Below are 25394 nucleotides of genomic sequence, written 5' to 3'. Positions count from 1 at the left end.
AGCAGGCCAGGGTCCCAGGGAGGGGAGGCAGGAGGCAGCAGGGCCGGACGGTGGCTGCAGGAGTGGAAGGAACAGGACAGTCTGTTCTGGGGGTGCTGGCTGTGGGGGACAGAGGCCAGGCCACAAAGCAGAATGGTGGGTGGGCCAGGAGGAGGTGGGAGCCTTTTTCAAAAGGCTTTCAGGGACTTTTTATATTTAGTGATTGAAACAAAAGATATCCAAAACCGCAGCTCCTAAGAACCACTTGTTCTTGCCCTGGTTCCTCTCCTTGGGCTTGACCTTGGCCTCCTGCCGGGCCTGGCTGTGGACAGCAGGGTCCCTGCTTCCCAGACTGGGCAAGGGAGAGCGTGGGTCCCCAGGAACGGGGGAGGTGGTGCGGCTGGCTTTAGGATGCCCATTCTGGAACCTTCTGGTGGAAGAAAGCAGGGGATCAGTACAGTATACAGTATGGTTGATCCACACACTCCAGACCCTCTCCCGGCTGTGCAGCTGGTCTGATCTGGGCTCAGAGGCTGCCACTGCTCAGTGCCCCCCTGAGTAATTCTGCAGGAGGCCAGGAGGGTTCCTGGCAGTTAGTGCCACCCACACGGAGAAATTCAGAGCCATATAAACGGGTCTCCAGGGCCTGGAGGGACTGCACATCCTGGGCCTGCGGCACGGTTTGGACCTGGGAGGATGGGCGGCCTGCTGCTGGCTGCTTTTCTGGCTTTGGTCTCGGTGCCCAGGGCCCAGGCCGTGTGGTTGGGAAGACTGGACCCTAAGCAGGTACAGTCCCACTGGGGGTAGGGAAAGCTGGTCCTCGGGGGCCAGCCCCTCCTTTAAGGCCACACAGCTTCTGGGTCCCCCAGGGCCAGCCCAGACCAGCATGGGCAGTGGGGAATGAGTTGGGCCAGCCCTTGGGGGGTCCCAAAGGCAGGAGCCTCAGGGCAGGAGGGGTGGATGCTGGAGGGTTGGAGGCTGGAGGGCTGGAGAATTGGAGGCTGGAGACTGGAGGTTTCAGGGCTGGAGGCTGGAGGCCTGGAGGCTGGAGGGCTGGATGGTTGGAGGCTGGAGGCTGGAGGCTGGAGGGCTGGAAGCTGGAGGCTAGAAGGCTGGACAACTGGAGGCTGGAGGGAGGTTGGAAGGTGGGAGGGCTGGAGCCTAGAGGCTGCAGGGCTGGAAGGCTGGAGGCTGGAGGGTGGGATATTTGGAGGCTGGAGGGCTGGAGGGCTGGGGAGTTGGAAGCTGGAGGCTGGAGGGCTGGAGGCTGGAGGCTAGAGGGCTGGAGAACTGGAGGCTAGAGGCTGCAAGGCTGGAAGGTTGGAGGCTGGAGGGTGGGAGGGCTGGAGACTGGAGGCTGGAGGGCTGGATGGTTGGAGGGTGGAGGCTGGAGGCTACAGGGCTGGAAGGCTGGAGGCTGGAGGGTTGGAGGCTGGAGGCTAGAGGGCTGTAGAACTGGAGGCTGGGGGCTGCAAAGCTGGAGGCTGGAGGGCTGGAGGCTGGAGGGCTAGAGGCTGGAGGCTAGAGGGGTGGAAGGCTGGAGGGCTGGAGGCTAGAGGCTGCAAGGGTGGGGAGGCTAGAGGGCGGGAGGGTTGGAGGCTGGAGGCTGGAGGCTGGAGGGTTGGAGGCTGGAGGCTGAGGCTGGAGGGTTGGAGGCTGGAGGCTGGAGGGCTGGCGGCCCTCACAGGAGCGGCCTCAATGCAGCTTCTTGGGCCCTGGTATGTGCTTGCGGTGGCCTCCCGGGAAAAGGGCTTTGCCGTGGAGAAGGACACGAAGAACGTCGCGGGGGTGGTGGTGACCCTCACTCCAGAAAACAACCTGCAGATGCTGTCCTCTCAGCACGGGTGAGTGGGGCGGGTCCTGCCAGGCCTTCCCGCAGGCAGGACTGTGGCTCAGCCACATCATGTACTTTGCACATCTGCTCCCGGGCACCGCGGCCTGGGGGCTTCCCACGGCCCCTCTGCATCCCCCTCACTTTTCCCACTGGGCTCTGCGCAGAGCCACCAGCCCTCTGCCCAGCCACTCACATCTGTGTCCTTGGGGCCTCCAGGTGGGACTCCCACCTTCAATACCGCGGGCGGGCACTGCTCTGACCATGCTCCTTCATGCATCCCTGTCCTGGGTCATCTGGGCTGCAGGCTGTGGTCAGAGCTGGGGAAGCCTGTGGTCTCAGCAGGCCTTTTCCGGGAATTCTGTTTAAAGGAGGGTGATGCATTTGGACCTAAGAACCACTGGTTCTTTCAAAACATGAATCCCCAAACAATATGGTTGTGGACGCTGTTGGCCAGACTGGCCTTGTGGCCTCAGGCGTGTGCACCCCACCACAGGCATGGCTGGTGGTGGCGTGCGGGGGTGGGGTGGGCCAGGCTGTGGGACGGCCGTGCTACACAGGGGACACCTACAGGGCAGCCGGGCTGTGGGGGTAGCCGTGCTGGGGCAGGAGTCGGTGCCCACCCTCCCTTCGCAGAAGAGTGGCCTGCTGGGTGGCGTGGTGGGTGTCTAGCCCCTGGCAGGCTGGCAGCAGAGCCCAGGCCTGAACCACTGAGCCAGGCATGGGGCCCAGAGAGAAGAACCTGCGCTCCTCCCCAGCGTGCCTTCCCCATGCGCCTGCAGGGTATGGGCAGGGGCCCCACTGCACCCTCCGGGCCAGGCCTGGCCTCAGGGCGAGCTGGGACCAAGGGGCTCCAGGCTGAGGTGGCAGCTCCCACGTAGCTTTCCTAGTTCTTGCTGTTTCTCCCGCATGGACTCAGCCTCAGCTTCCTTCGTTGGCAAACGCCACTGCACCTTTGCTGGGTTTTGCTCACTCTGAGGACTGACCACTTAGACAGCGCCGGCCCCTTCCCCCGAGTCGCAGGCGAACCCCCACCCCACCCCGTCCTTCCCCCGAGTCACGGGCGAACCTCCCGTCTGTCGAGTCTCCTGTTGTGTCCCCAGCAGCATTCAGTGTTCCTGGTGGAGATCTGGCACTGAGGGTCTCTCAGGAGGTGAACGGGAGTGTCCGCCTCTCTCAGGACTCCCGCGCAGTCCACTCTCCGAGAGCAGGTTTCCAGGCATTGGGGCATCTGGCAGAAGATGGAAGCTCTGGCCTCACTGCCGGCTGGCCTGGCCTGGACTCCTGAGCTCCGTCTCCTCTCACCGGGCCCTGGGGTCTTGACCCTGAGTGGGTGATGGGCCCCTTCTTTTCCAGGCTGGAGGGGTGCAGCCAGAGTGTCATGGAGCTGATAAAGCGAAACTCCGGATGGGTGTTTGAGAATCCCTGTGAGTCTGACTGCCATGGCCTCACCCAGGCCGTTCTTCCCTGCAGCATCCCCACGCCCCCTGCGGGCAGGGACAGAGGGCTGACTCCACTCCTGAGTGCCAGGAGGCTACACGGGCTGGTCTTGGGATTGGTGCCCATCCTGAGGGTGAAGAGAGGCCCCTGGACAGAGGACTGGAACCTTGCTCCCAGCAGGCTCAGATGCCAGTGGGGCCCAGCCAAGGTCCCCATGCAGAGGTGCAGAGGCCGAGGGGCCTGTTCAGTGGCTGTCCACAGGGACAGGGCTGGGCCGGTGTGACCCAGCCGCTCCTCGTTCACACCCGGGACAGGCTGGGGCAGTGCTTGTCTGTCTGTCCGTCAGTGTCTGAAAGCCCCTTGATGCTGGCACCAGGTGGGGTCAGGGGTGGGGGACAAAGCTTGGGGGCTCTGGGTGTGCTTGGAGGGGTCTCCTGGGGTGGGGGGCTCTCACTTGAATTGGCCCCTCCGTCCCTGTGGCCAGCATCAGCTCAGTGGCCCCTGGATGGATACAGCAGCTGCCCTCCCCCACGGCGGGGGGTTTTGTTTCCTAGCAATAGGAGTGCTGGAGCTCCGGGTGCTGGCCACCAACTTCAGAGACTATGCCATCATCTTCACTCAGCTGGAGTTCGGGGACGAGCCCTTCAACACCGTGGAGCTGTACAGTGAGTGTGCCGTGCGGGGCCCACGTGGGGAGCTGTGTGGTGAGTGGGCCGCACAGGACCACATGCAGGCCAAGTTCCCCCACTCTGAGGCTCGCTGCACTGGAGGTGGCCTTGGAAGGACCGGGGCCAGCATCCCAGGGCAGGTGGCCTCCTCCCTAACCCTTCCCAGCCCCTCCCTGGCCCCTCCCTGGCCCCTCCCCAGCTCTCAGAGGTTGCTTCCCCCTGCACTGCCCTGGTGCCCCCAGGTCGGACGGAGACAGCCAGCCAGGAGGCCATGGGGCTCTTCACCAAGTGGAGCAGGAGCCTGGGCTTCCTGTCACAGCAGCAGGCCCAGCTGCAGAAGGATCGTGAGTGTCCACCGGAGCAGCCACGGGGGAGGCTTGGGTCAAGTTCTGGGGCCCACAGGCCGTGATGGGGTGACACAGACCCTGGGGCTGATTCTGGCTTCTGCCTGACTCAGTCGCTCTCAGGGAGTCAGGCAGGCTGAGGAGGTCTTCATCTGCCCTTGCCCAAAGTCAGGCCTGGGGGTCTGGTCCCCATGGCAGGCGAGTCTTGTGGGCAGGGCCCTGGGGTGCTGGGAGGCTCAGTCCTTTTTCACAGCCAGTCTTGCCTCCCCTTCTAGTCACCTGTGCTCACAAGATCCTTCTGGTAAGCCGCCGTCCTGAGCCTCACCCTGGGCTCTCTTGAGGGTAGGGGGTGGGGGAGGCCACCCTCCGCACAGTGGGTGGGAGGACCCTCTGCCCAAGCCCACGGGGTTCGTGGCTCCACTGCCTCTAAGGCGGCTGAGGGTGTGGAGGAGCCTCCGTGGCGGGCTGGGCCCCCTCACACTCGTCTTGGTTTTCAGTGAGTGCTGCGCCCCCAGTAGGGATGGCGCCCGCAGGGTCCTGTGACCTCGGCCAGTGTCCACCCACCTCGCTCAGCGGCTCCCGGGGCCCAGCACCAGCTCAGAATAAAGTGATTCCACAGCAAACCAAGGATGCTCTTGACTGGGGGCCAGCGGGGGGATTGCGGGGAGGATGGCGGGGGTCGCCACCAAGGGCCAAGCCACAGAGCCATAGAGCCAGCTGCAAAGAAGACGCTTGCCCAACCCAGTCCCTTGCCAGAGCCCCTCTGGGTCTTCAGACACCCAAACTCAGGCCCAGGCTCGGAGTTGGGGGCTGGTCGGGGGACACAGCCTGGGAGGAAGCCAGCAGTGACGTCCACCAGGACCACGGCTGGGGTGCCACAGGCTCCAAGGACTTCCCAGGACGAGAGAGAGGTGGCTGGTGGGGCTCAGAGTGGCCCCTGACCCCCCAGGCTTAAGCTTCTCTGGGCTGGGGTTGTGTCTCTTGCCTGGGCAGGGGCGGGGACCCCAGACGCCCAAGGCTGCAGATCCTCCTGTGTTCTGATGGGCGTGGGGGGCTGCCTGCCTTCCTGGGAGAAGCACAGGCCGTGGAGGCCTCGTGGCTGGATGGGGTGCTGGGGACTGTGCGAGGCTCATGCTGGAGTGAGGCAAGGTGCACACAGATGTCTTGACCTGCAAGGCTGGGCAGGCACATGCGTGCACATGTGAGCACGCACCCACACATGCACACACACACACCCACGGGCACGGGCACACAGCCCTGGCCCGCCCTTCGGCACCTGCTCAGGTGCTGGGTGCCAGGCCCTCAAGAAGGTGGTGGGGGCTGTGTGTGTGACTGCCGCGTGGGGCTTTCCACGTCCACATCTGCCCCAGAAGGGCCACAATCAGCCCTTTGCCTGTCATCTGGGAGGTCTAGGATGAGGGCCAGGGCTTAATGAGTCTCAGGGGCACACACAGTAACCCCAGGCCAGGCACTGAGGGCAGGAGGGTCCTGGGGCCTCAGAGGGGCCTCTGTCTGCCGGGGCAGCCCAGGCCAGCAGTGACCACGGAGCGGGGCAGTGCCGGCTGCACCGAAGTGCCTGGGGGTGGTCCCTGGGCAGGGAGAAGGTAGCAGAGCCCAAAGCCACACCTGCTGCCTCCCTCACCTCCCTCCCCTCCCTCCTCTCCCGACACAGGCTGTCGGCTCCAGGGAGGTTTAAACACTGGCCTTGGCGGCTGAGGGAGGAGGGTGAAGATGAGGCAGGGGCTGCTGGTGCTGTTGCTGGTGCTGGTGCTAGTGCTGGCTGCAGGGTCCCAGGTGCAGAAGTGGTACCCCAGGGAGTCCCACGCCCTCAACTGGAACAAGGTGAGCCATGCGCCGCTGGTCCCTGAGCCGGGCGCCGGCCCTGGAGCTGGAGCAGGCTCCTGCACAGTCTCCCGGCAGCCGCCCAGGAGCAGGGCTACCAGGAGTTCCAGGCACGGGCGCTGCGCACCTGGCCTCTCCCACTGCAGCCTCTGGCACAGGGGCCCTGCAAGTTGCAGGGCAAAGGCAGGGAGCCTCGAGGGGGTTCAGGGGGGTCGGGGGGGTCAGGGAGGGTCAGGGTGGAGGGGCCCAGAGCGCTGTGGCCGAGGAGGTCGGGAGACGCCCAGAGTACAGAGTGGGTGTGGAGCAAGCTGGGCATATTCTGTAGCGGGAGGGCCCGGGCACCTGCTGAGTAAGCCATGGGAGCAGCACTCATTGGCAGGGCGGTGCTCAGGGCGCTGGGGTTGGCAGCAGGCAGAGTTGGGGGCCAGGGGCCGGCGGGAAGGGAAGTAGCCGAGCAGTACCCGGCCCCCAGGAGGCCACATGGAAAGGAGCCGGGGCCTCTGAGGTAGGAGGGCCTCCCACTTGCTGGCACCCACGGCCCAGCCCTGTGCTGCCTGGGGTCCCTGACCAGCCGGGCACCTGCTTCTCTGCGGCCCTGCTCCAGTGGCCAGGGCTTGAGTGGCCGGGACCGAGGCGGCACCTGGGCGAGGCTGGGGCTCCGGCTCACAGAAGGGTCACTTGTCTCCTGGGTTCTCTAGCTGGGAACCTCGGGGGTGGGGACAGCCCCCGGTGGCAGCTCCTGTCCCCACCCACACACCTGCTGCGCAGTTTTCAGGGTTCTGGTACATTCTGGCCACGGCCACTGACGCCCAGGGATTCTTGCCAGCCAGGGACAAGAGGAAGCTGGGGGCGTCCGTGGTAAAGGTGAACAAAGTGGGCCAGCTCCGCGTGCTCCTCGCCTTCAGCCGGTGAGTGGGCAGCATCCCCCGGCAAGGTTCTCCCCTTCCAGGAGGAGGGAGCTGCCTGGGGGCTGGAAAGGAGTCCGGGAGGAGGCTGTCTGTCTGGAAGTTCCACAAGGACCGTCCCCCCACTTTCTCCCCCTAAAATCAGAGGAAGCCGCTTGCAGCCCCTGGGCCCCACACGGGCGGGTGTTGGGAGGAAGTCGCCTGCAGCCCCTGGGCCCCACACGGGTGGGTGTTGGGAGTTTCTCCCTTGCCATGGGACAGGCCCCAGTCCGAATTGGAAAATCCTCAAACCACAGAGCCTCAAATTGACACGAGTTGGATAGTGCAGCAAAAAAGTGGGGACCTGGGGCCCCAACCTTCCCAGGTCCCATGGGAGCAGGGGCGAGACCGAGACGTGTGGGTGGGGCTCGGCGGTCGGCGGGCAGGAGGAGGGGTTCCCTGGTCTGTAGCCTGAGCCCCCGCCTTGGCCCCAGGTTGAAGGGGTGCCAGTCCCAGGAGGTGATCTTGAGGAAAGACGGGAAGAAGCCGGTGTTCAGGAACACCTGTGCGTACACGGCGGGCCCAAGGGAAGGACGGGAGGGAGGTATGCTCGGGCTCTGGGCCCCGGAGGAGCTGCGTGATATGCCTCTGTCCCCCCTGTGCCTTGAGCAGGCCCCTTGTCCCCAAAAGCACATGGCAGGCGGGCATCAGGCTGGCTGTGTTCCCAGAGCCCACAGGTCATGTGCTGGGCGGCCTGGCCCGGGAGGAGAGGCCCCGGGACGGCACTCAGTCCCTCTGGACACCTGCACCTGGGTGGGGGCTCCAAGGCCTCAGACACCAGGGGTCAGGGCTGCGGGCTGGCACAGCCACGCCATTCGGGAACCAGCGGGCGTCTCTGGGCGTCTCTTTCAGTGAAAGGGGTGAAGGCCTTCCACGTGCTGTCCACTGACTACAGCTACGGCCTGGTCTACCTCCGCCTGGGGCGTGCGGCCCAAAACTACAAGAACCTGCTGCTCTTCCGTGAGCGGGCACAGCGGATGGCGGAGGATGGTGGAGGGGGTGCAGAGGGAGGCATAGAGGGGCTCTGGGCACACGGCACCGGGCAGGACCCAGGGGGTGAGGCAGGCAGGGAGAGTGGGGGTTGGGGAGGTGGTCGGGGCAGGGGCAGTGGAAGCCGAGACCACAGCAGTCAGGTCCTGGAGTTCGCTGAAGCAAGGATGGGGGACGTCAGGAAGAGGTTGCAGAGCAGGGCGGGCCATCCAGGGGATGTGGAGGCCACCAGGATGGTGGCGGGTGCAGGTGCAACGTTCTGGGTGAGAGACACAATGGGGATGAGGAGGCGTGGGAGGGGTCCCAGGTAAGGGTCTGCCCGGGATGGAGGGGTGTGGAAGTGACCCAGTGTGGGTTAAGGGCCACAAACCCAATTCTAGGCACCAACCACTTGGGGTACAGAGAAAGGAGTGGCCCTCCCGGTTGGAACGGGTAGAGGGGAGGTGGGGTCCTGGGGTCTCAGTCGAGGTGGGGCACGCTCAGGGTGCAGCAAGCCGGGGCACAGCTGAGGGGCTGGCTGGAGGGTATTCTGCAGGCAGAGAGGGCTCCCCAGGCGACAGCGTGGTGACCCCGGCTTCCCGAGCCTGGCCGCCTCATAAGTGGGGAGGGGCCCAGCGGCCGCTGTCCTCCGCTGGCTGACCCCTGCTTCATGCCTAAGCTCTGAGGACATTTCAGCAGCTCCCGGGGTAGGCATGGGGGTCAGGGTGCAGACCCTAAAATGGCCAGAGCTGGAGTCTCTGATGTGATCCTGATCTCAACCTCAGATAGAGAGAATGTTTCGAGCTTCCAGAGTCTGAAGGAATTCATGGACGCGTGTGACATTCTGGGGCTCTCCAAGGCCGCCGTCATCCTCCCGAAAGATGGTAAGCTGTGTCTTCAGCCTTTTGCCCTCCTGGCCCTACCTGCCCGTCCCACTGGGGAGCTGATTCATTGGGGGAAGGAGAGATGAAAGGACCCATTTGAAAGGTGCCATTTTAAAGATCCGTCCAAATGTGCCTCCCACCTCCTGCCGCCCCTGAGAATCGGGGCTTGGCCTAGCAGGCCTGGCACCGACAGCGAGAGGCATCCGGAGCAGATGCTGCATCTGACCAGGCGGTGCCGCGGCTGTGGCTGCACGATCGGGGGCTGCATGTCTGTGTTCTCGTGGTGCCCAAGATGAGCATGCATGGAACCAGCAAGCAGCCGGGGCAGACGTGTTCACGGCTCCTGTGTCTCCTCCGAGCAGTCAGCCCACGCGTGGCTGTTTTCCTCTCCCACAGCGTCCTGTGCACACACCATCCTGCCATGAGAGCCAGCGTCCTCTGCTCTTTCCTTTCGACATGTGGTCCTCCCAGACCCCAGGAGCGTTGTTCCAGATGTCAAGTGGAGACCACGGCTTGTTGAGAGGTGTTTGGTAACTCTAGGTCATTGACAGTGTGAAAATCAAGTGGCTCAAGGGATCCTTTATGATCACAGAAAGATGGGGGAAGGAGGATACAGGCTGACCGGGTGGCGAGATGTCAGCCAGGCCCCTTCCCCAGTGTCCTCTGGAGCACACTGCAGGCTGCTGCTGTTCCCTGTCTGCTGTGAAATAGACCACAGGCCGGCCCAACGCAGTCCTCGCTGTGTGCCTTCCCTCTGCCCTCCAGGCCGCCGCCACCCTCTGCGTTCCTTGACATCCTGCACTTTCTCAGGAAGCCGTTCTCATATTCACCCAACATGGAGGAGCCCCCATGATGTGCCAGGCAGCATGCTGGCCCCTGCGGCTGTGTTAGGGAGCAGAATTGGCAAACGCAGACCCAGAGTTGATGCCTGATCAGAAGAAGCCAACCTCAGCAGCGTGATCACCTGGATACTCGAGTATAGACCCTAGATCACCTGGAAACTCGAGTATAGACCCTAGAAGTGTATCTAGGGGCAGCCAGGGCCCAACAACAGCAGGTCTGACTCATTCCATCCAGGGCAGCATCAGGGAGAGCTTCCTGGGGGAAGTGGCATTTGTGCTCACCTGGGAAGTGTGGTGGGTGTTAAGTCAGTACGGATGGGGCTGGAGGAGCAGGGGTGCATCCCCAGAACAGGACGTGACTTCTGAAAAGACATCAGAGTAGAGAAAATGGCTTCTCAAGGAGATTGGGGATGCCAGTATGAGAATGATGTTGGGGAGAGCTGCAGAGGAGCGGGAGGGGGCCCACCAGACCATGGCACCTCGAAGGCTACAGTGAAGGGCTTGGGTCTCACTCAACGGGTGATGACGGGAGGTTGTCTGAGATGAACCCCCCAACTGAATGAATGGACCCTCTTCTGGCCAAGGGGATCCCAAAGAAACCCTGAACCCGAGTCCTCAGCCATGACAGGGTAAGGGGTCAGCCCCTCCTTCTGGCCCGAGAAGAGATCAGAGAGTGGTTCTGGGCAGTCCGTGGAGAATTTGCTCAGCTGCACGTGTACACGCTTCTCCTTTCATCAATATTCATGACTCCTCCTGAAGCTTATTGAACGTCTATATTTGGCCATCTCCTTCAGCATAAATTCCTCTTCCCTCTGCCCCTCCCTCCAAGTGTCTGTTCCAGGCTTCTGGCCCGAGGCTACGCTTCCTAGCCTGTCAGAAGGACTGCCCTGCTGGCTGCAATCTCTTATGAGAAATAAAGTTCTCCTGTGTGCAGAAAAGCAGTTTGGAGCCCGGGCAACATGGTGAGACCTCATCTCTACAAAAAATACAAAAATTACAAAATTAGCTGAGCACGGTGGTGGGCGCCTGTAGTCCTAGCTACTCAGGAGGCTAAGGTGGGAGGATTGCTTGAAACTGGGAGGTTGAGTGAGTCAGGATCGCGCCACTGCACTCCAGCCTGGGCAACAGAGTGAGACTCTGTCTCAAAAAACATATATATAGGCCAGGCATGGTGGCTCACACCTGTAATCCCAGCACTTTGGGAGGCCGAAGCAGGCAGATCATGAGGTCAAGCGATCGAGACCATCCTGGCCAACACGGTGAAATCCCGTCTCTATTAAAAATACAAAAAATTAGCCAGACGTGGTGGCACACGCCTGTAATCCCAGCTATTCAGGAGGCTGCGGCAGGAGAATTGCTTGAACCCAGGAGGCAGAGGTTGCAGTGAGCCAAGATCTTGGCTCCATTGCACTCCAGCCTGGTGACAGAGTGAGACTCCATCTCAAAAAAAATTTCATATATATATATATATTTTATATATTGTATATGTTATAACATATATATAAAAGGCTGGGCGCCTGTAATCCCAACACTTTGGGAGGCTGAACCAGGTGAATCACTTGAGGTCAGGGGTTCGAGACCAGCCTGACCAACATAGAGAAAAACTGTCTCTACTAAAAATACAAAGTTAGCCGTGAGTGGTGGCGCATGCCTATAATCCCAGCTACTCGGGAGGCTGAGGCAGGAGAGTAGCTTGAACCTGGGAGGTGGAGGTTGCGGTGAGCCGAGATCATGCCATTGCACTCCAGCCTGGGCAATGAGAGATAAATTCCATCTCAAAAACAAAAACAAAAAATACAGCCGGGCATGGTGGCTCACACCTGTAATCCCAGCACTTTGGGAGGCCGAGATGGGTGTATCACAAGGTCAGGATTTCAAGATCAGTCTGGCCAAGATGCTGAAACCCTGTCTCTACTAAAAAAATACAAAAATTAGCCGGGTGTGGTGGTGGGCACCTGTAATCCCAGCTACTTGGGAGGCTAAGGCAGGAGAATCGCTTGAACCCAGGCAGCAGAGGCTGCAGTGAACCGAGATCGCTCCACCGCACTCCACTGGGCGACGGAGCAAGACTCCGTCTCAAAAATAAAAAAAATAAAAAAAAATAATACAGGCTGGGTTCAGTGGCTCACGCCTGTAATCCCAGCACTTTGGGAGGCCAAGGCGGGCAGATCACGAAGTCAGGAGTTTGAGACCAGCCTGGCCAACATGGTGAAACTCTGTCTCTACTAAAATACAAAAAAATTAGCCGGGCATGGTGGTGCGTGCCTGTAGTCCCAGCAACTCAGGAGGTTGAGGCAGGAGAATCACTTGAACCCGGGAGGCAGAGGTTGCAGTGAGCCGAGATCACGCCACTGCACTCCAGCCTGGGTGACAAGAGCGAGACTCCATCTCAAGAAACACGTCCACGACCCAGCACGTTCCGCAAAGCTCCTCTGGGTCTTCCCGCCCCAGCCCCAGCCCAAGGAGCCACTGGTTGTCTTCCTGTTATTACATCGATTTCCATTTTCTGGAGTCTCCTGTAAATGAGATCACTCTGCATGCACCCTGTGTCGGGGGTCCGGCTTCCTTCATTCCCAGAGCTGAACAGCTATTGTGAGATTCACCCACGCTGTGTGGTCACTCGTTCATTCCCTTTCATTGTTGGCTGCTGCTCTGTGTTGTGGTGGTCCCAGGGTGAATTTCAGATTGTGGCCACGTGCGGTGGCTCAGGCCTGTCATCCCAGTACTTTGGGAGGCTGAGGCAGGCAGATCACTTGAGGTCAGGAGTTCGAGACCAACCTGGCCAACATGGTGAAACCCCGTCTCTACTGAAAATACAAAAATTAGCCAGGCGTGGTGGCAGGTACCTGTAATCCCAGCTACTGGGGAGGCTGAGGCAGGAGAATCACTTGAACCTGGGAGGTCGAGGTTGCAGTGAGCTGAAATCATGCCACTGCATTCCAGCCTGGGTAACAGAGCAAGGCTCCATCTCAAAAAAAAAAAGAGAAAGAAAGAGACAGAAAAAGAAAGGAAGAAAGAAAGAAAGAAGGAAAGAAAGAAAGAAAGAAAGAAAGAAAGAAAGAAAGAAACTAACTCCAGGATTTAGATGTAGCAGGTGTGGTGCACGCACTCATGGTGACTGCTCCTCAGGAGGCTGAGGTCGGAGGATGGCTTGAGCCCAGGAGGTCAAGGCTGCTGTGAGCCGATTGCACCACTGCACTCCAGCCTGGGTGACAGAGCGGACCCTGTCTCAAAAAACATTAAAGAGCGGCAGAGACGTGGCTACTTCTTCCAGAATCCCAGGCCAAGGCACAGTCATGGAGAGGTGGGCCCAGGCCCCCCGGCCCCCCTTCAATGTCCCTGCTCCCTCATGCAGGCTGGCTGCAGAGGCAGGACACGAGCTGAGCAGGAGCCCCAAACTGCTGTCCGGCCTTGAGAACCCTGAGTGTGGGCCTCTGAACCGCCCATTCACCAGGGTGAGGGCAATGGCTCTGTCCCGGGGGCTCTGACTCTGCACCCCCCTTCCCTGGGCCTGGCTCTGTCCTGGGGGCCCCAGGTTCTGCACCCCCCTTCCCTGGGCCCAGGGAAGCAGTCATCTCCACAACTCAATCCTGTCAGTGGGCAGAAGAAGGAAGAAGGGAAGGAGCCAGGAGAATGGGGAGAGGGGATCACTTGGGGTCCCACAGGCAGGGAGGGAGGGGCAGCAGGAGAGGTTAGACGCGTACACGCCACGCGTGCCAGTGCAACTCGCTCTGCAGCGTGCCACCTGGTGGGTCAGAATTGCTCACAGTTCTGTGGGTACCAGCCGCCACCCTCCGCAGGGCCCGTGCGGTCTATGACGCCCTTTCATCACACACAGCCCTGTGGGTTAGGCCCGCTCCGTGGCCCTGGAGTGAGCCTCAGAGACACCATAGCCTCAGCTGCTTCCCGGACAACACCATTTCCCTGACCCCCATTTCAGAGGCAGCGGCACGGCCAGGGTTCTCTCTGGAGGAAGATGAGAACAAGAATCCAGGGGAGGCCGGGCATGGTGGCTCACGCCTGTAATCCCAGCACTTTGGGAGGGAGGCACAGAGGTGTATCACCTGAGGTCAAGAGTTCGAGACCAGCCTGGCCAACATGGTGAAACCTCCTCTCTACTAAAAATACAAAAATTAGTCAGGCATGGTGGTGCATGCCTGTAATCTCAGCTACTTGGGAGGCTGAGGCAGGAGAATCGCTTGAACCCGGGAGGTGGAGGCTATAGTGAGCAGAGATCGTGCCGCTGCACTCCCGCCTGGGTGACAGCAAGAGACTCTGCCTCAAAAAAAAAAAAAAAATCCGGGGGAGCCCATAGGCGTGTCTGCTACAGATGAGCCCCCAGGTGAGCCCACAGCCTGTGGACATCCCTGCTGGCTGGCAGCAGAGACAGCTGCGGCCGGGCCGATGGGGCCGGCCAGTGCTCCTGGACACCCCCCACCTCCCAAGGGCCCTGTGCAGTTCTGTCCTGGAGTGACAATGGTCACTCCACTGGGCCTCTGAGCCTCTGAGGTCCAGGTTGGGGACGAAAGGTGGCAGGGAGTGGCCTGAGGCTCTTGCGAGAGCCCCACAGTTTTGGTCAGAGTCTGCAATTCCCAAAGGTTCCAGCATGGGGCTGGGCACCTGTGTGGCCCCATGGAAGGTGTTTAAAGACCCAGAGTCACCAGTTGGGGCTGATGGCTCTTTCACTGCACGTGGCTGAGTCATCTTTCTCCTTTCTGTTAAGCAAAAGCCCTAACAGTTTCAAAGAACTGGATAAGTGTGGGCGGCAAGCCGTCCGAGTGCCGAGGCAAGAGACCGAGGGCATGAGCTGTTCCAGTTTAATAAAATATATCAAACAACAAGAGTTATACTAGATCTAGATCATAGACATATTATATATGAATATCATTAATCATTAGTTTATAGCAATTACTCTTTATTCCAATATTATACTAATCCTCACTCTATAATCATAACCTAGGAAAAACCAGGCCTACAGAGATAGGAGCTGAGGGGACATGGTGAGAAGTGACCAGAAGATGAGTGCGAGCCTCCTGTTAGCCCAGACAGGGCCACCAGAGGGCTCCTTGGTCTAGCGGTGACGCCAGCATCTGGGAAGACGCCCGTTGCCAAGCGGACCGTGATCTAGTGGTAGCGTCAGTGCCAAGGAAAAACACCTGCTACTTAGCAGACCGGGAAACGGAGTCTCCCTTTCCCTGGGGGAGTTTAGAGAAGACTCTGCTCCTCCACCTCTTGTGGAGGGCCTGACATTAGTCAGACCCGCCCGCAGTTATCCGGAGGCCTAACTGTCTCCCCGTGATGCTGTGCTTCAGTGGTCACGCTCCTAGTCCGCCTTCGTGTTCCATCCTGTACACCTGACTCTGCCTTCTAGATAGCAGTAGTAAATCAGTGAAAGTACTAAAAGTCTCTGATATGCAGAAATAATGGCATAAGCTGTCTTTCTCTCTGTCTCCTCTCTCTCTCTGCCTCGGCTGCCAGGCAGGGAAGGGCCCCCTGTCGAGTGGACACGTGACCCACGTGACCTCACCTATCATTGGAGATGACTCACACTCTTTACCCTGCCCCCTTGTCTTGTACCCAATAAATACCAGCACAGCCTGGCATCCGGGGCCACTACCGGTCTCCGCGTCTTTGTGGTAGTGGTCCCCCAGGCCCAGCTGTCTTTTCTTTTATCTCTTTGTCTTTATTTCTTTATTTCTACAATTTCTCGTCTCCGCACATGAGGAGAAAAACCCACCGACCCTGTGGGGCTGGTCCCTACAGATAGGAAGGGCTGACCTCCAGGTGATGAAAACCAGGTGGACCGTGGGGTCAGGCTGAGTTTCTGCAGCCCCATATCAGGCCTGCACTGTGAATGGCCACCGGCTGTGGGGGGTCCTGGCATGCCCCAGTACTGCAGACTGGGGATATCAGAAGCTCATTCTCAGTTCTAGAGGCTCCAAGTCCAGACCCAGGTGTTGCAGGGTCACGCTCCTCCGAAGGCACTGAAGGAGGCTCTTTCCTGTCTCTTCCAGCCGCGGGCGGTGCTGGTAGGTCTGGGTGTTCTGGGGCTGGGGCTGCACCTCTCCCATCACTGCCCCCGCCCTCCCGAGGCCTTGTCTCCTGTGGCCAGCCCCGCTCTTCTCCGCAGTCATTGGATCTAGGACCTTATTTTGTCTTTCGATTTGTTTTTTTGAGACAGGGTCTCACTCTGTCGCTCAGGCTGGAGGGCCGTGGCACAATCATGGCTCACTCCAGCCTCGACCTCCTGGGCTCAAGCGATCCTCCTACCGCTGCCTCCCGAGTAGCTGGGATGAGTGTGCAGCACGACACCCAGCGAATTTGTTTTTATTTTTTGTAGAGCCAGAGTCTTTCTATGTTGCCTGGGCTGGTCTCGAACTCCTGGGCTCAAGCTATCCTCCCAGCTTGATTTTCCAAAGTGCTGGGGTTACAGGTGTGAGCAGCTGCACCCAGACACACTATTCCACACATGGTCATGCTCACAGGTTCAGGTGGAATGACATTTTGCAGACAGTGTTCAGCCCTGCACAGTCACCTTCCCCCCCGATCTTCCCCAACCAGGGTCAGACTTCCCCAGCACTCTTCCCTTCCCCATGGAGGCCTGATCCCTGCTCATGGCCAAAACGTCCTGGGGTGCCTGGCTTTACACACTCTGCAGCCCCAGCAGCACTCGCCAGCAGCCCTGCAGGGCTCCACGGGGTACTCTGACTTGTACTCACCCTTCCACCTGTCACGTGACCTGGGGCAGGGGCGTGACGCCTCCACCTTCCCACTTCCACACTCACCACCCACGTCATGGCCCTCTGCATTTGGACTTCGTGTAGAGGCCAGGAGCCCCTGCATTTTCTCCAGGAATGTGTTCCAGCCTCAGGGCCAGCTTCGCCCAGGCCTCGACCTGAAAGATGTTCACACGGCTCCTTCAAAGCCCTCCCCATCAGTGCCAATCCACAAAGCAATTCCAGAATGTCCCAACCCTCAGGGGTGTGATGGTGGAGAGAGCTTTGGGGCGATGCAAACCCTTGGTAATGACCTTGGTGTGAACCTGTGTCCACAAGGCAGCCAAAGCAGGGAGGGGAAGGCATCCACGTTTAGTTGATTTGTTGTTTTATCCAGAATGGTGATCTGTGAAGTCTGGAAGAAATTCTGAGTCGTCACAGAGAGTGTGGGTGTTCTGGGACTGCGGGCTGTCTGTTGCTGTCGCTCTTGTTTTGCTTGTTTTTTTTTGAGAGGGAGTCTCAGTCTGTCACCCAGGCTGGAATGCAGTGGCACAATCTCTGCTCACTGCAACCTCTGCCTCCCAGGTTCAAGTGATTCTCCTGCCTCAGCCTCCCGAGTAGCTGGGATTATAGGCGCACACCATCATGCCCAGCTGATTTTTGCATTTTTAGTAGAGATGGGGTTTCCCCATGTTGGCCAGGCTGGTCTCGAACTCCTGACCTCAGGTGATCCACCTGCCTTGGCCTCCCAAAGTGCTGGGATTACAGGCGTGAGCCACTGCGCCAGGCCTGTTTGGTTGGGTTTTTAAATTTTTTTTTTATTTTTTTGAGACGGTGTCTCACTCTGTTGCCCAGGCCGGAGTGCAGTGGCACAATCTCAGCTCACTGCAAACTCCGCCTCCCGGGTTCAAGCGATTCTCCCACCTCAGCCTCCTGAGTAGCTGGGATTATAGGCACCCACTATCATCACTGGCTAATTTTTGTATTTTTGTAAAGATTGGGTTTCACTATATTGACCAGTCTGGTCTTGAACTCCTGACCTCAGGTGATCCACCCACCTCAGCCTCCCAAAGTTCTGGGGTTACAGGTGTGAGCCACCGCGCCTGATGAGCTTCTATTTTGTTTCGAATGGTAAGTGCTGTGGTTTGAATGTGTCCTCTCCAAAATTCAGATGTTGCCAGTGTGAACGTATCAAGAGGTGGGGCCTTTGAAGAGGCGATTAGGCCATGAGGTCTCCTCCCATGTGAAAGGGATGAAGGCCCTTTTGAAGCAGCATCCAGCCTCCTGCTAGGCTGCTCTGCTGCTACGGGACAGAGCAAGAAGGCCCTTACCAGACGCCAGACACTCGCGTTGTTGAGGGTTCCCCCTGCATGAATGGGATGAAGACCCTTCTGAAGCAGCATCCTGCTAGACTGCTGTGCTGCTGCTACAGGACACAGCAAGAAGGCCCTTACCAGACGCCAGATACTCCCCTTGTTCCCAGACCTCCCAGCCTCCAGAACTGTTCTGTTCTTTATAATTTACCCAGTCTCAGGTATTTTGTTATAGCAGCACAAATAAACTAAGGCAGTAAATAATTTTCTTAATTTTTTTATTGCAGTAAAATATACGGAACATAAAATTCACCATTTTAACCTTTTTTTTAAAGACAGGTTCTCTCTCTGTTATCCAGGCTGGAGTGCAGTGGCACAATCACAGGTCAATGCAGCCTCAAACTCCTGGGCTCAAGAGATCCTCCCACCTCAGCCACCTGAGCATCTAGGATTACAGACTATGCCTGGCTAATTTTGTCCAGCTAATTTTCACCATGTTGCCCAGGCTGGTCTGGAACTCCTGGCCTCAAGCAATCTGCCCACCTTGACCTCTCAAAGGACTGGGATTACAGGCATGAACCACCACACCCGGCCTGGCCCTAACCTTTTTTTTTTTTGAGACAGAGTCTCGCTCTGTTCCCCAGGCTGGAGTGCAATGGCTAGATCTCGGCTCACCACAACCTCTGCCTCCCGGGTTCAAGCGATTCTCTTGCCTCAGCTCCCGAGTAGTTGGGATTATAGGCATGCACCACCACGCTCGGCTAATTTTGTATTTTTAGTAGAGATGGCGTTTCTCCATGTTGGTCAGGATGGTCTCAAACTCCCGACCTCAGGTGATCCGCCCACTTCAGCCTCCCAAAGTGCTGGGATTACAGACATGAGCCACTGCACCTGGCCTGCCCTAACCATTTTTAAGTGCACACTCCAGTGGCATTAAGTACATTCACATTGTTGTGCGACCATCACCACCATCATCTTCTCCAGATTTTTTTTTTTTTTTGAGACCCAGGCTGGAGTGCAGAGGCCTGATCTCGGCTCACTGCAAACTCCGCCTCCTGGGTTCACGCCATTCTCCCACCTCAGCCTCCCAAGTAGCTGGGATTACAAGCGTGCGCCACTATGCCCGGCTAATTTTTGTATTTTTAGTAGAGACGGGGTTTCACCATGTTGGCCAGGATGGTCATGAACTCCTGACCTCAGGTGATCCACCCACCTCGGCCTCCCAAAGTGTTGGCCTTACAGGCGTGAGCTACCGCACCCAGCCTGGGCTGACCTTCTGCACAGAAGTGCCATCTACCTATCCTCTGACCTCTGTCATGTGACCCGCAGCAGGGGATGTGACATCTCCACCTTCTAAGTACCCCACTGTCATGAGGCAGCTCCTCTCTCAGGTGCTGGGGCACAGGTCCTCTCCTGGGTCTCAGCAGGTCATGGTCTGCTCCGGGGCTATGCATACTGGTTTCAGTAAGTGCTTGGTAGATCTGCCCCCCAGCATGGAGCAAGTGCTGGGTCGGGGTGCAGTGGACTCAGTATCTCTGAAGGAGGAGATGTCTCTTGCCCTCTCTCCACAGCTAGAGCTTTCACTAGCTACAGAGCTACAGCCAACTCCTGCACCAGCTCAGAAGGTAGAGCCAGCCCCGGCCTACAACTCGGGTGCTAGTTCCAGGATCAGAGCCAGCTCCAGCAACAGCTCCAGCAGCACACCCAGAGATAGGGGCAGCTCTGGCCACTTCCGTGCCGACTCCAGTGTAGCTCCAGCATCCGCCCTCTAGCCAGGACCAGCTCCAAAACCATTTGCATAGTTAGGGCCAAATATCAGCATCAGGTTCAGAAAAAGAGCCAGGGCCAGCATCATCTACAGGACCAGCTTCAGCACCGCGGCTCACACCAGTGTGGGTTCCTGTACCAGCTCAAGAACTATGACCACAGCCAGCACAACTCCAGATCTCACTCCAGCTGCCGCACCAGCTCTACAACCTACTCCAGAAACAGAGGCAGCTCTATCACCAAATCTGGTGCCACCTCCGGTGACTGCTCGGGCACCGGCTCCAAAACCAGTTCCAGAGTTTAAGCCAGTTCCAGGTGTAGACCTCAAGCCAGTGCCAGGTTCAGAGGAAGGGTCAGCTGCAGCATCACCTCCAGAGCCAGAGCTGGCACCAGATATAAAGCGATGGCTGATTCCACAACCAGAACCAGAATTAGAGGCAGCTCCAGAGCTACAGCCATCTCAGACCTGCACCAGCTCCTGCACCAGCTTCAGAATGAGAGCCAGAGTTCCTGCCAGCTCTAGAGCGAAATCCAATCAAGAACCAGCTCTAGCACCATATCCAGAGCTAGGACCAGCTTTGACACTTTTCCCAGGGCAAAGACTAGCAACAGCAACACAGCTAGAGGCAGCTCCAGAACATCAGTCCCTGGGGCAGAGCCAGCTTGTCTCCAACAACCATGTCTGTGCTAGGACAGAGCCTGCACCATCTCTGGAGGTGGAGCCTGCTCTGGTGCCAGCTGCAGCCCCAACACCAGAGCTACAACCCAGCCTGCTGGTGGGACCACACAGGGAGGAGCCTCAGACCACGCAGTTGCAGCCCAGTTGCAAGGTGTCCTGGGGTCCTGGGCTGGGGCTTTTCTTAGGAGCCCTGGGGTGTTTTCTGGCTTTGCAAAGGCAATGAAAATTTGAGTTGAATTTATCACCAGCTCCTGCCCCCTCTAAGCGAGCACCTGAGCTGGAGCCAGCTCCCGCACCCCGGCCTTCCTGGCCTTTGCCTGTGGCTGCAGAGAGCAGGCTGAGCGAGCAGCCTCATCTCCTGGTGTCCCCTCCAGGCTTAAGGCTAGAGCGGTCTGCGCTGTGCAATGCGGAGGCTGCCCAGCCCCAGGACAGCAGCGCGGCCTTCCTCCCGGCCCCTGCGGCTCAGGCCTGTCATCCCCTGCTCTGGAGCTCGCGTCCTGGTCCGAGTCCCGGCTCCACCCACCGTTCGCACCCGGCGACCGCGGCGAGTCGCTTGGCCGCGAGGCCTGGGTGTCCCGCCCTGCGCGGTGACCGAGGTCCCAGGACACAGCGCAGACAGGGCGCTAGTCAGGCCTGGCCGGGGTCACCCCGCCTGCCGGGACCCTCGCCCGCTTCAGCACTCATTAGGCGCCTGGTGTGTACCCGCGCCCATGGCCGACACCGGCAGAGCCCCTGGTGGGGAAGGGACAGGGCGCGTGGCGGGAGCCCCATGCTGCCCCGGGCGGCGCTGCTCGACAGTCACGGGAGCCGCCCCAATGGCTGGGACCACCGGGACCCACGGACTCGTGGAGCGTCCTCCTGAGCCGGCCTGGGAATCCTCCGCGAAAACGGGGAGCCGCGCGTGACCGTGGCGTGCCCGGCACCCGGCGGGTCGGAGACGGCGCGGCCCCAGCTGCTGGCCCCGTGGGGCGGTCGCGGTGAAGGACACGGGTCACAGCGCTGCCGCTGCTCTGCGTGGCGAACCCACGCGCCCGCCCGCCAGCCACTGAGCAGCGCCCACGTGCGGGCGCGGGGAGCGGCACGGCCGGCGACCGCTGGGGGGCGCTGCTCGGGCGAGGCGGATTGACTCTTGCGGGCCGCCGTACGCGCTATAAAAGGCGCGGCGCGTCCCCTCTCGTTCTCTGCGCGCGCCGGCGGCTGCCGTGGCGGGTGGGCAGCTGCCATTCTCTTCTCGGCCAGTTCTCGAGCGCCTCCCCGGGCCCCGCCCTGCAGCCTCGGTCTCCCTGGCGCTGCGCGGCCTAGGGGACTGGGCTGCTGGCCTCCGGGTGCGGGGTGGGGGCAGGCTCTGACCTGGGGCGTCCTGGCCGCGTGAGCCGCGGGATGGGGGCCCGGGCCCCGGAGGAGGCGCCGCTGTTGTGTTCCTTGGTGGAGAGGGCGCTGCCGGCCCTGCGCGGTTTCCAGCCAGGAAGCTTCGGGAAGCCTGGTGAGAGGTGAGTGCGCGAATTCGGATCTTAGAGAAAAGCACCCCGTTCACCCACGACCCTTCCGTTCCTGCTGCTGCATCCCTGAGTCGCTGAGGCTGTGGGAAGATGTTTGTCGGCATCTTTGAAAAATTGATTTCTTAACGCTGTGTCCACGCGTCAGGTGGTTTCCTTGCCACTGTCGCTGCTCAGCGGGAGGCTGTTCTGGCGGGAGGAGGACTGCTCGGTTGTCTGGTGGGCATTCCGCCTCGTGGTCCTGGTCCCTTGATACCTGCAGGGGATCAGCAGCCCGCGTTCCGTGGCCACTGTGTTGTAACTCCAACTTCCCCTCCCGCAAATTAATCATAGAGTAAGGGGAGAGAGTAACATGGGTCGGATTTTTCTAGAATGGTCCTTGTGACAGCTTTTTGGTGGTAGGGACCTTCTTTGGTCCGCCTTCCTGGAGACCAGATGCAGCAAAACGCGGTCTTTTTTTTTTTTTTTTTTTTTTATCGAGACAGAGTCTCACTCAGTCGCCCAGGCTGGAGTGCAATGGCGCGATCTCAGCTCACTACCACCTTTGCCTCCTGGGTTCAAGCGATTTTCCTGCTTCAGCCTCCCGAGTAGCTGGGATTACAGGCGCCGCCACTAGGCCAGCTAACTTTTTTTTTTTTTTTAGAGAGACGGGTTTCACCATGTTGGCCAGGCTGGTTTTGAACTCCTGACTTCAGGTGATCCGCCCACCTCGGTCTCCCAAAAAATGCAGTGTTTATGTGATGCTCCTCTGTGGTGTTTGCAAGATTTACACAAAATTGGGGTTTCTTTTTTCTCTAGGACGTCTGCTCACTGGAAACGACACGTGCGTGGGGTGTTGGGTAAGTTGGTGCATTGGAGCTGGAACAGGGTCAATCCTCCAGTGTAACTAAGCCCTGCTGTGCAACATCTTAAGTGACTGGAGGGACCAGTGGGTCTTGTGTTCATATTGTGGCTAGAAGCTCTCTCTCCAGGGGAATAAAAACGGATTGTTTCATCTTCAACAGGACACTGCCCCTAGAGGCGTTGCAGCTGTGGCTGCCGTGTCACATCTGTGTCATTAGGTGGCAGAGATTAGAGAGGCTATGTCTACGCTCAGCGTTCTGCCCTGTGAACGTTTGAATGTTTGATAGTCTGACACTCCTGTTTTTTGGACAGGCATCTGTTTTCCTTCGCTGGTATCTGGGAGAGAGGGCGGGCCTTGTGAGTGGGCTTTCTAACCCTCGCGCTGGGCTAGGCTGGCCTCTAGGGGTCTGAAGGGACAGTGGGAAGGTAGAGGGTGCCTTCATCAGGAGCAGCCTTCATGAGTGAGTTTTAAGAACCTGTGAGGATCGGTCAGGTCTGGTGTGCGCTGGGTCATGCCGTACACCGTGTCAGGATCACGCAGGACAGGACTGGGTAAGGGTTTGCTGGTGTCTCAGTTAATAGCAGTAACGGCAGCCACTTGTGTTCTTGATTCTTTGCCAAGCATTCTTGTTATTTAACACAGGAAGGAGGTGACTTCGCCTGTGATGGACTTCCAGTGTGAGCACTGGCCAGAGTGACCAGGCCGACCAGCACCAGCCCTGATCCAGGTAAGAGGTGAGGCAGAGGCTTGCCCTCCCTCCCTGCCTGCTCTGGCTGCCAGGTAGGTGTGAGCGGCTGCCCTGCAGATGCTGTCCTGGACCTGTCGGCACCACAGACAGTTGCTCTGCTGTGCCTGTGGCCTCGGGGCAAAGAGAAAGTGGCGATTTCTACACTCAGTGCTCGGGAACCAGTGGGCATTGAGAATGGTTTATGGCCTGACATTACTTGAAACCAAAGCCAGGCAGCGTTTGGGTTTTCGCTTCTGGAAACCACCTAACCTGGTTTGCCCCATGAGGGAGGGGCAGCAACATTGCTGGGAACCCTGAGGTGTAGATATGTATAAATGAGCTGTGTGTGTATCTGAAGCTCCGGGCACTTGGGTTACCAGGACTGTGCGTCTCACTCCCAGGCCTTGTTCAGGAAATGATTCTGTAGGTCTGTCTGGGAGGCCTTGGGCAAGTTTGACTAAGAACAGTTGAGCTGGGACAAACAGGCTATTCCTTGTCCAGCATTATTAATCCCAGTTGGGCGGGGGCGGGGGCGGGCGTGGCAGGGTGCAATTCCTGTGCACAAAGGCAGGGCCCTGGGTAGGGGTCAGGAGCTGCCTTGCCCAGAGACGTGTCTGGGTCACTTTGGAAACAGGAATCCTTTCCCCAGAATGGGTAGGAATGAGGGTACAGAGGCCAAAGACACAGCTGCACATCCTGCAGTGCCTGGGACGCCCTACAGTGAAGAGTGATGTGGCCCTAAATGTCAGCAGTGCCAGTGTCAGACTTCTGCTAAGAGATAGTATCAAGAAAGATAACTTTAAAATACAGTTTCTGGAGGCCGGGTGCGGTGGCTCATGCCTATAATCCCAGCACTTTGGGAGGGAGGCACAGAGGTGTATCACCTGAGGTCAAGAGTTCGAGACCAGCCTGGCCAACATGGTGAAACCTCCTCTCTACTAAAAATACAAAAATTAACTGGGCATGGTGGTGCATGCCTGTAATCTCAGCTACTTGGGAGGCTGAGGCAGGAGAATCGCTTAAACCCGGGAGGCAGAGGTTGCAGTGAGCCGAGATCATGCCACTGCACTCCACCCTGGGCAACACAGTGGGACTGTCTCAAAAAAAAAAAAAAAAAAGTACAGTTTCGGGATTTCATAAATTGGGTTCCCTGAGGGTCATTTGGTGGATCTGGGTTAAAGAACCCTGGTCTGCATCACTGTCCTTGTTTATTTTTCAGACGCAGAGGCCAAGATGTGGGCCCAGCCCTGTGCCAGAAGGCTGGCTGGAATAAAGGTACAGATACAGGCCTCACCCCCTCTGGGACCACTGGCACTCAGGGTGTTTGCAGCCTGAGCCCAGCTTTCCAGAAGCCCACCTGCCCCCAGGGCCACAGCTGCAGCTCCTGCTCTGCTGTCATTACAGGGATGGGCAGGCTGGCATGGGGACACCCGCTGCCCCTGCCTGGGTAGTGCTGTGTATTTCCGCCGGCCAGGGGCCACTGCCAGGACCACCCCTCCATTTTCATATCCCGATTCTTAAGTTCTGCCATTGTGGTATTCTGGTGGAAAAAAAAGAACCGCTTGGCTGTTTTTGAACTGTCTGGAACCTAAGATCCCGAATCCCCCCCCCCGCCCCCCCGCAGGGGGAAAATCTATATGGAAAACATTTATTTTAAAATACAGGATGAAGTGAATTAAAAGATTTAAATGCACATTTCTTTAAGGATAGTATTTCTGTGTTGGCAAAATTTGAGAATAAATTGGTCTTGAATGGAATGGATTGTCTTGACTCATACATTGCGGAGCAGAGCCCGCCCTGAAGAAAGGTGTTGCTGTGGTGGGATCATCCCACCAGGGTCCTTGCCTGTTCTCCTAGGGGACGGTTGCTGGGTGCCCTGGGCTACTGGGGAGAGCGTACGGGGCTGGAGAAGGCGGCCATTCCTGGGCTGTTTCCTAGGGAATGAGTTCTACATCTTACGGCTGGATTTCGTAAAATCAGTTTTTAAAATACCGCATATATCTGTTTTCTTACTAGAACACCTTTTTCTTGGTCTGTTGTGCCACAGCCCAGGTTTGGGGAGGTACTGGTCATTGACCGTTTCAGAAGCTGCTGTGTTGGGGGAACTGC

The 25394-nt window shown here is 58.6% G+C and overlaps 2 protein-coding genes, 1 long non-coding RNA gene and 2 other non-coding genes across 5 annotated transcripts; all 5 read left to right on the top strand.

Annotated features, from left to right (window-relative positions):
• Positions 1-633: 633 nt before the first annotated feature.
• LCN6 (lipocalin 6) lies at positions 634-4885 on the top strand. The gene is made up of 7 exons (XM_054502469.1): positions 634-765; positions 1684-1823; positions 3167-3237; positions 3805-3915; positions 4161-4262; positions 4538-4563; positions 4760-4885. Exons 1-7 carry the CDS (start codon positions 676-678, stop codon positions 4760-4762), a joined length of 543 nt encoding a protein of 180 aa, XP_054358444.1. The 5' UTR covers positions 634-675; the 3' UTR covers positions 4763-4885.
• A 1071-nt stretch (positions 4886-5956) lies between these two features.
• LCN10 (lipocalin 10) lies at positions 5957-9326 on the top strand. The gene is made up of 6 exons (XM_054500204.1): positions 5957-6104; positions 6873-7012; positions 7483-7592; positions 7901-8008; positions 8803-8901; positions 9298-9326. The coding sequence occupies exons 1-6, from the start codon at positions 5994-5996 to the stop codon at positions 9324-9326; spliced, it is 597 nt and encodes a 198-aa protein (XP_054356179.1). The 5' UTR covers positions 5957-5993.
• A 9452-nt stretch (positions 9327-18778) lies between these two features.
• On the top strand, positions 18779-25042 carry LOC129044117 (uncharacterized). The gene is made up of 4 exons (XR_008504608.2): positions 18779-21708; positions 22513-22553; positions 23201-23285; positions 24505-25042. It is a non-coding gene; the product is annotated as an uncharacterized LOC129044117 (long non-coding RNA).
• LOC129044799 (small nucleolar RNA SNORA17) lies at positions 22722-22853 on the top strand. The gene has a single exon (XR_008504790.1). It is a non-coding gene; the product is annotated as a small nucleolar RNA SNORA17 (small nucleolar RNA).
• On the top strand, positions 23366-23501 carry LOC129044798 (small nucleolar RNA SNORA43). The gene has a single exon (XR_008504789.1). It is a non-coding gene; the product is annotated as a small nucleolar RNA SNORA43 (small nucleolar RNA).
• Positions 25043-25394: the final 352 nt, after the last annotated feature.

Source organism: Pongo pygmaeus, chromosome 13 (genome assembly GCF_028885625.2).
Source record: "Pongo pygmaeus isolate AG05252 chromosome 13, NHGRI_mPonPyg2-v2.0_pri, whole genome shotgun sequence".
Taxonomy (NCBI): Eukaryota; Metazoa; Chordata; class Mammalia; order Primates; family Hominidae; genus Pongo; species Pongo pygmaeus.
The sequence above is the reverse complement of the archived record's forward strand: the minus strand, read 5'-3'. Positions and strand labels throughout refer to the sequence as shown.

Bases quoted from the DNA above. Each gene is read 5' to 3' on its own strand.
- LCN6 (XM_054502469.1), top strand. From the start codon at position 676: ATGGGCGGCCTGCTGCTGGCTGCTTTTCTGGCTTTGGTCTCGGTGCCC. The intron at 3,238-3,804 runs GTGAGTCTGACT...TTTGTTTCCTAG, and splicing joins ATGGGTGTTTGAGAATCCCT to CAATAGGAGTGCTGGAGCTC. The intron at 3,916-4,160 runs GTGAGTGTGCCG...TGGTGCCCCCAG, and splicing joins CAACACCGTGGAGCTGTACA to GTCGGACGGAGACAGCCAGC.
- LCN10 (XM_054500204.1), top strand. From the start codon at position 5,994: ATGAGGCAGGGGCTGCTGGTGCTGTTGCTGGTGCTGGTGCTAGTGCTG. The intron at 6,105-6,872 runs GTGAGCCATGCG...CCTGCTGCGCAG, and splicing joins ACGCCCTCAACTGGAACAAG to TTTTCAGGGTTCTGGTACAT. The intron at 8,902-9,297 runs GTAAGCTGTGTC...CCTCTCCCACAG, and splicing joins CGTCATCCTCCCGAAAGATG to CGTCCTGTGCACACACCATC.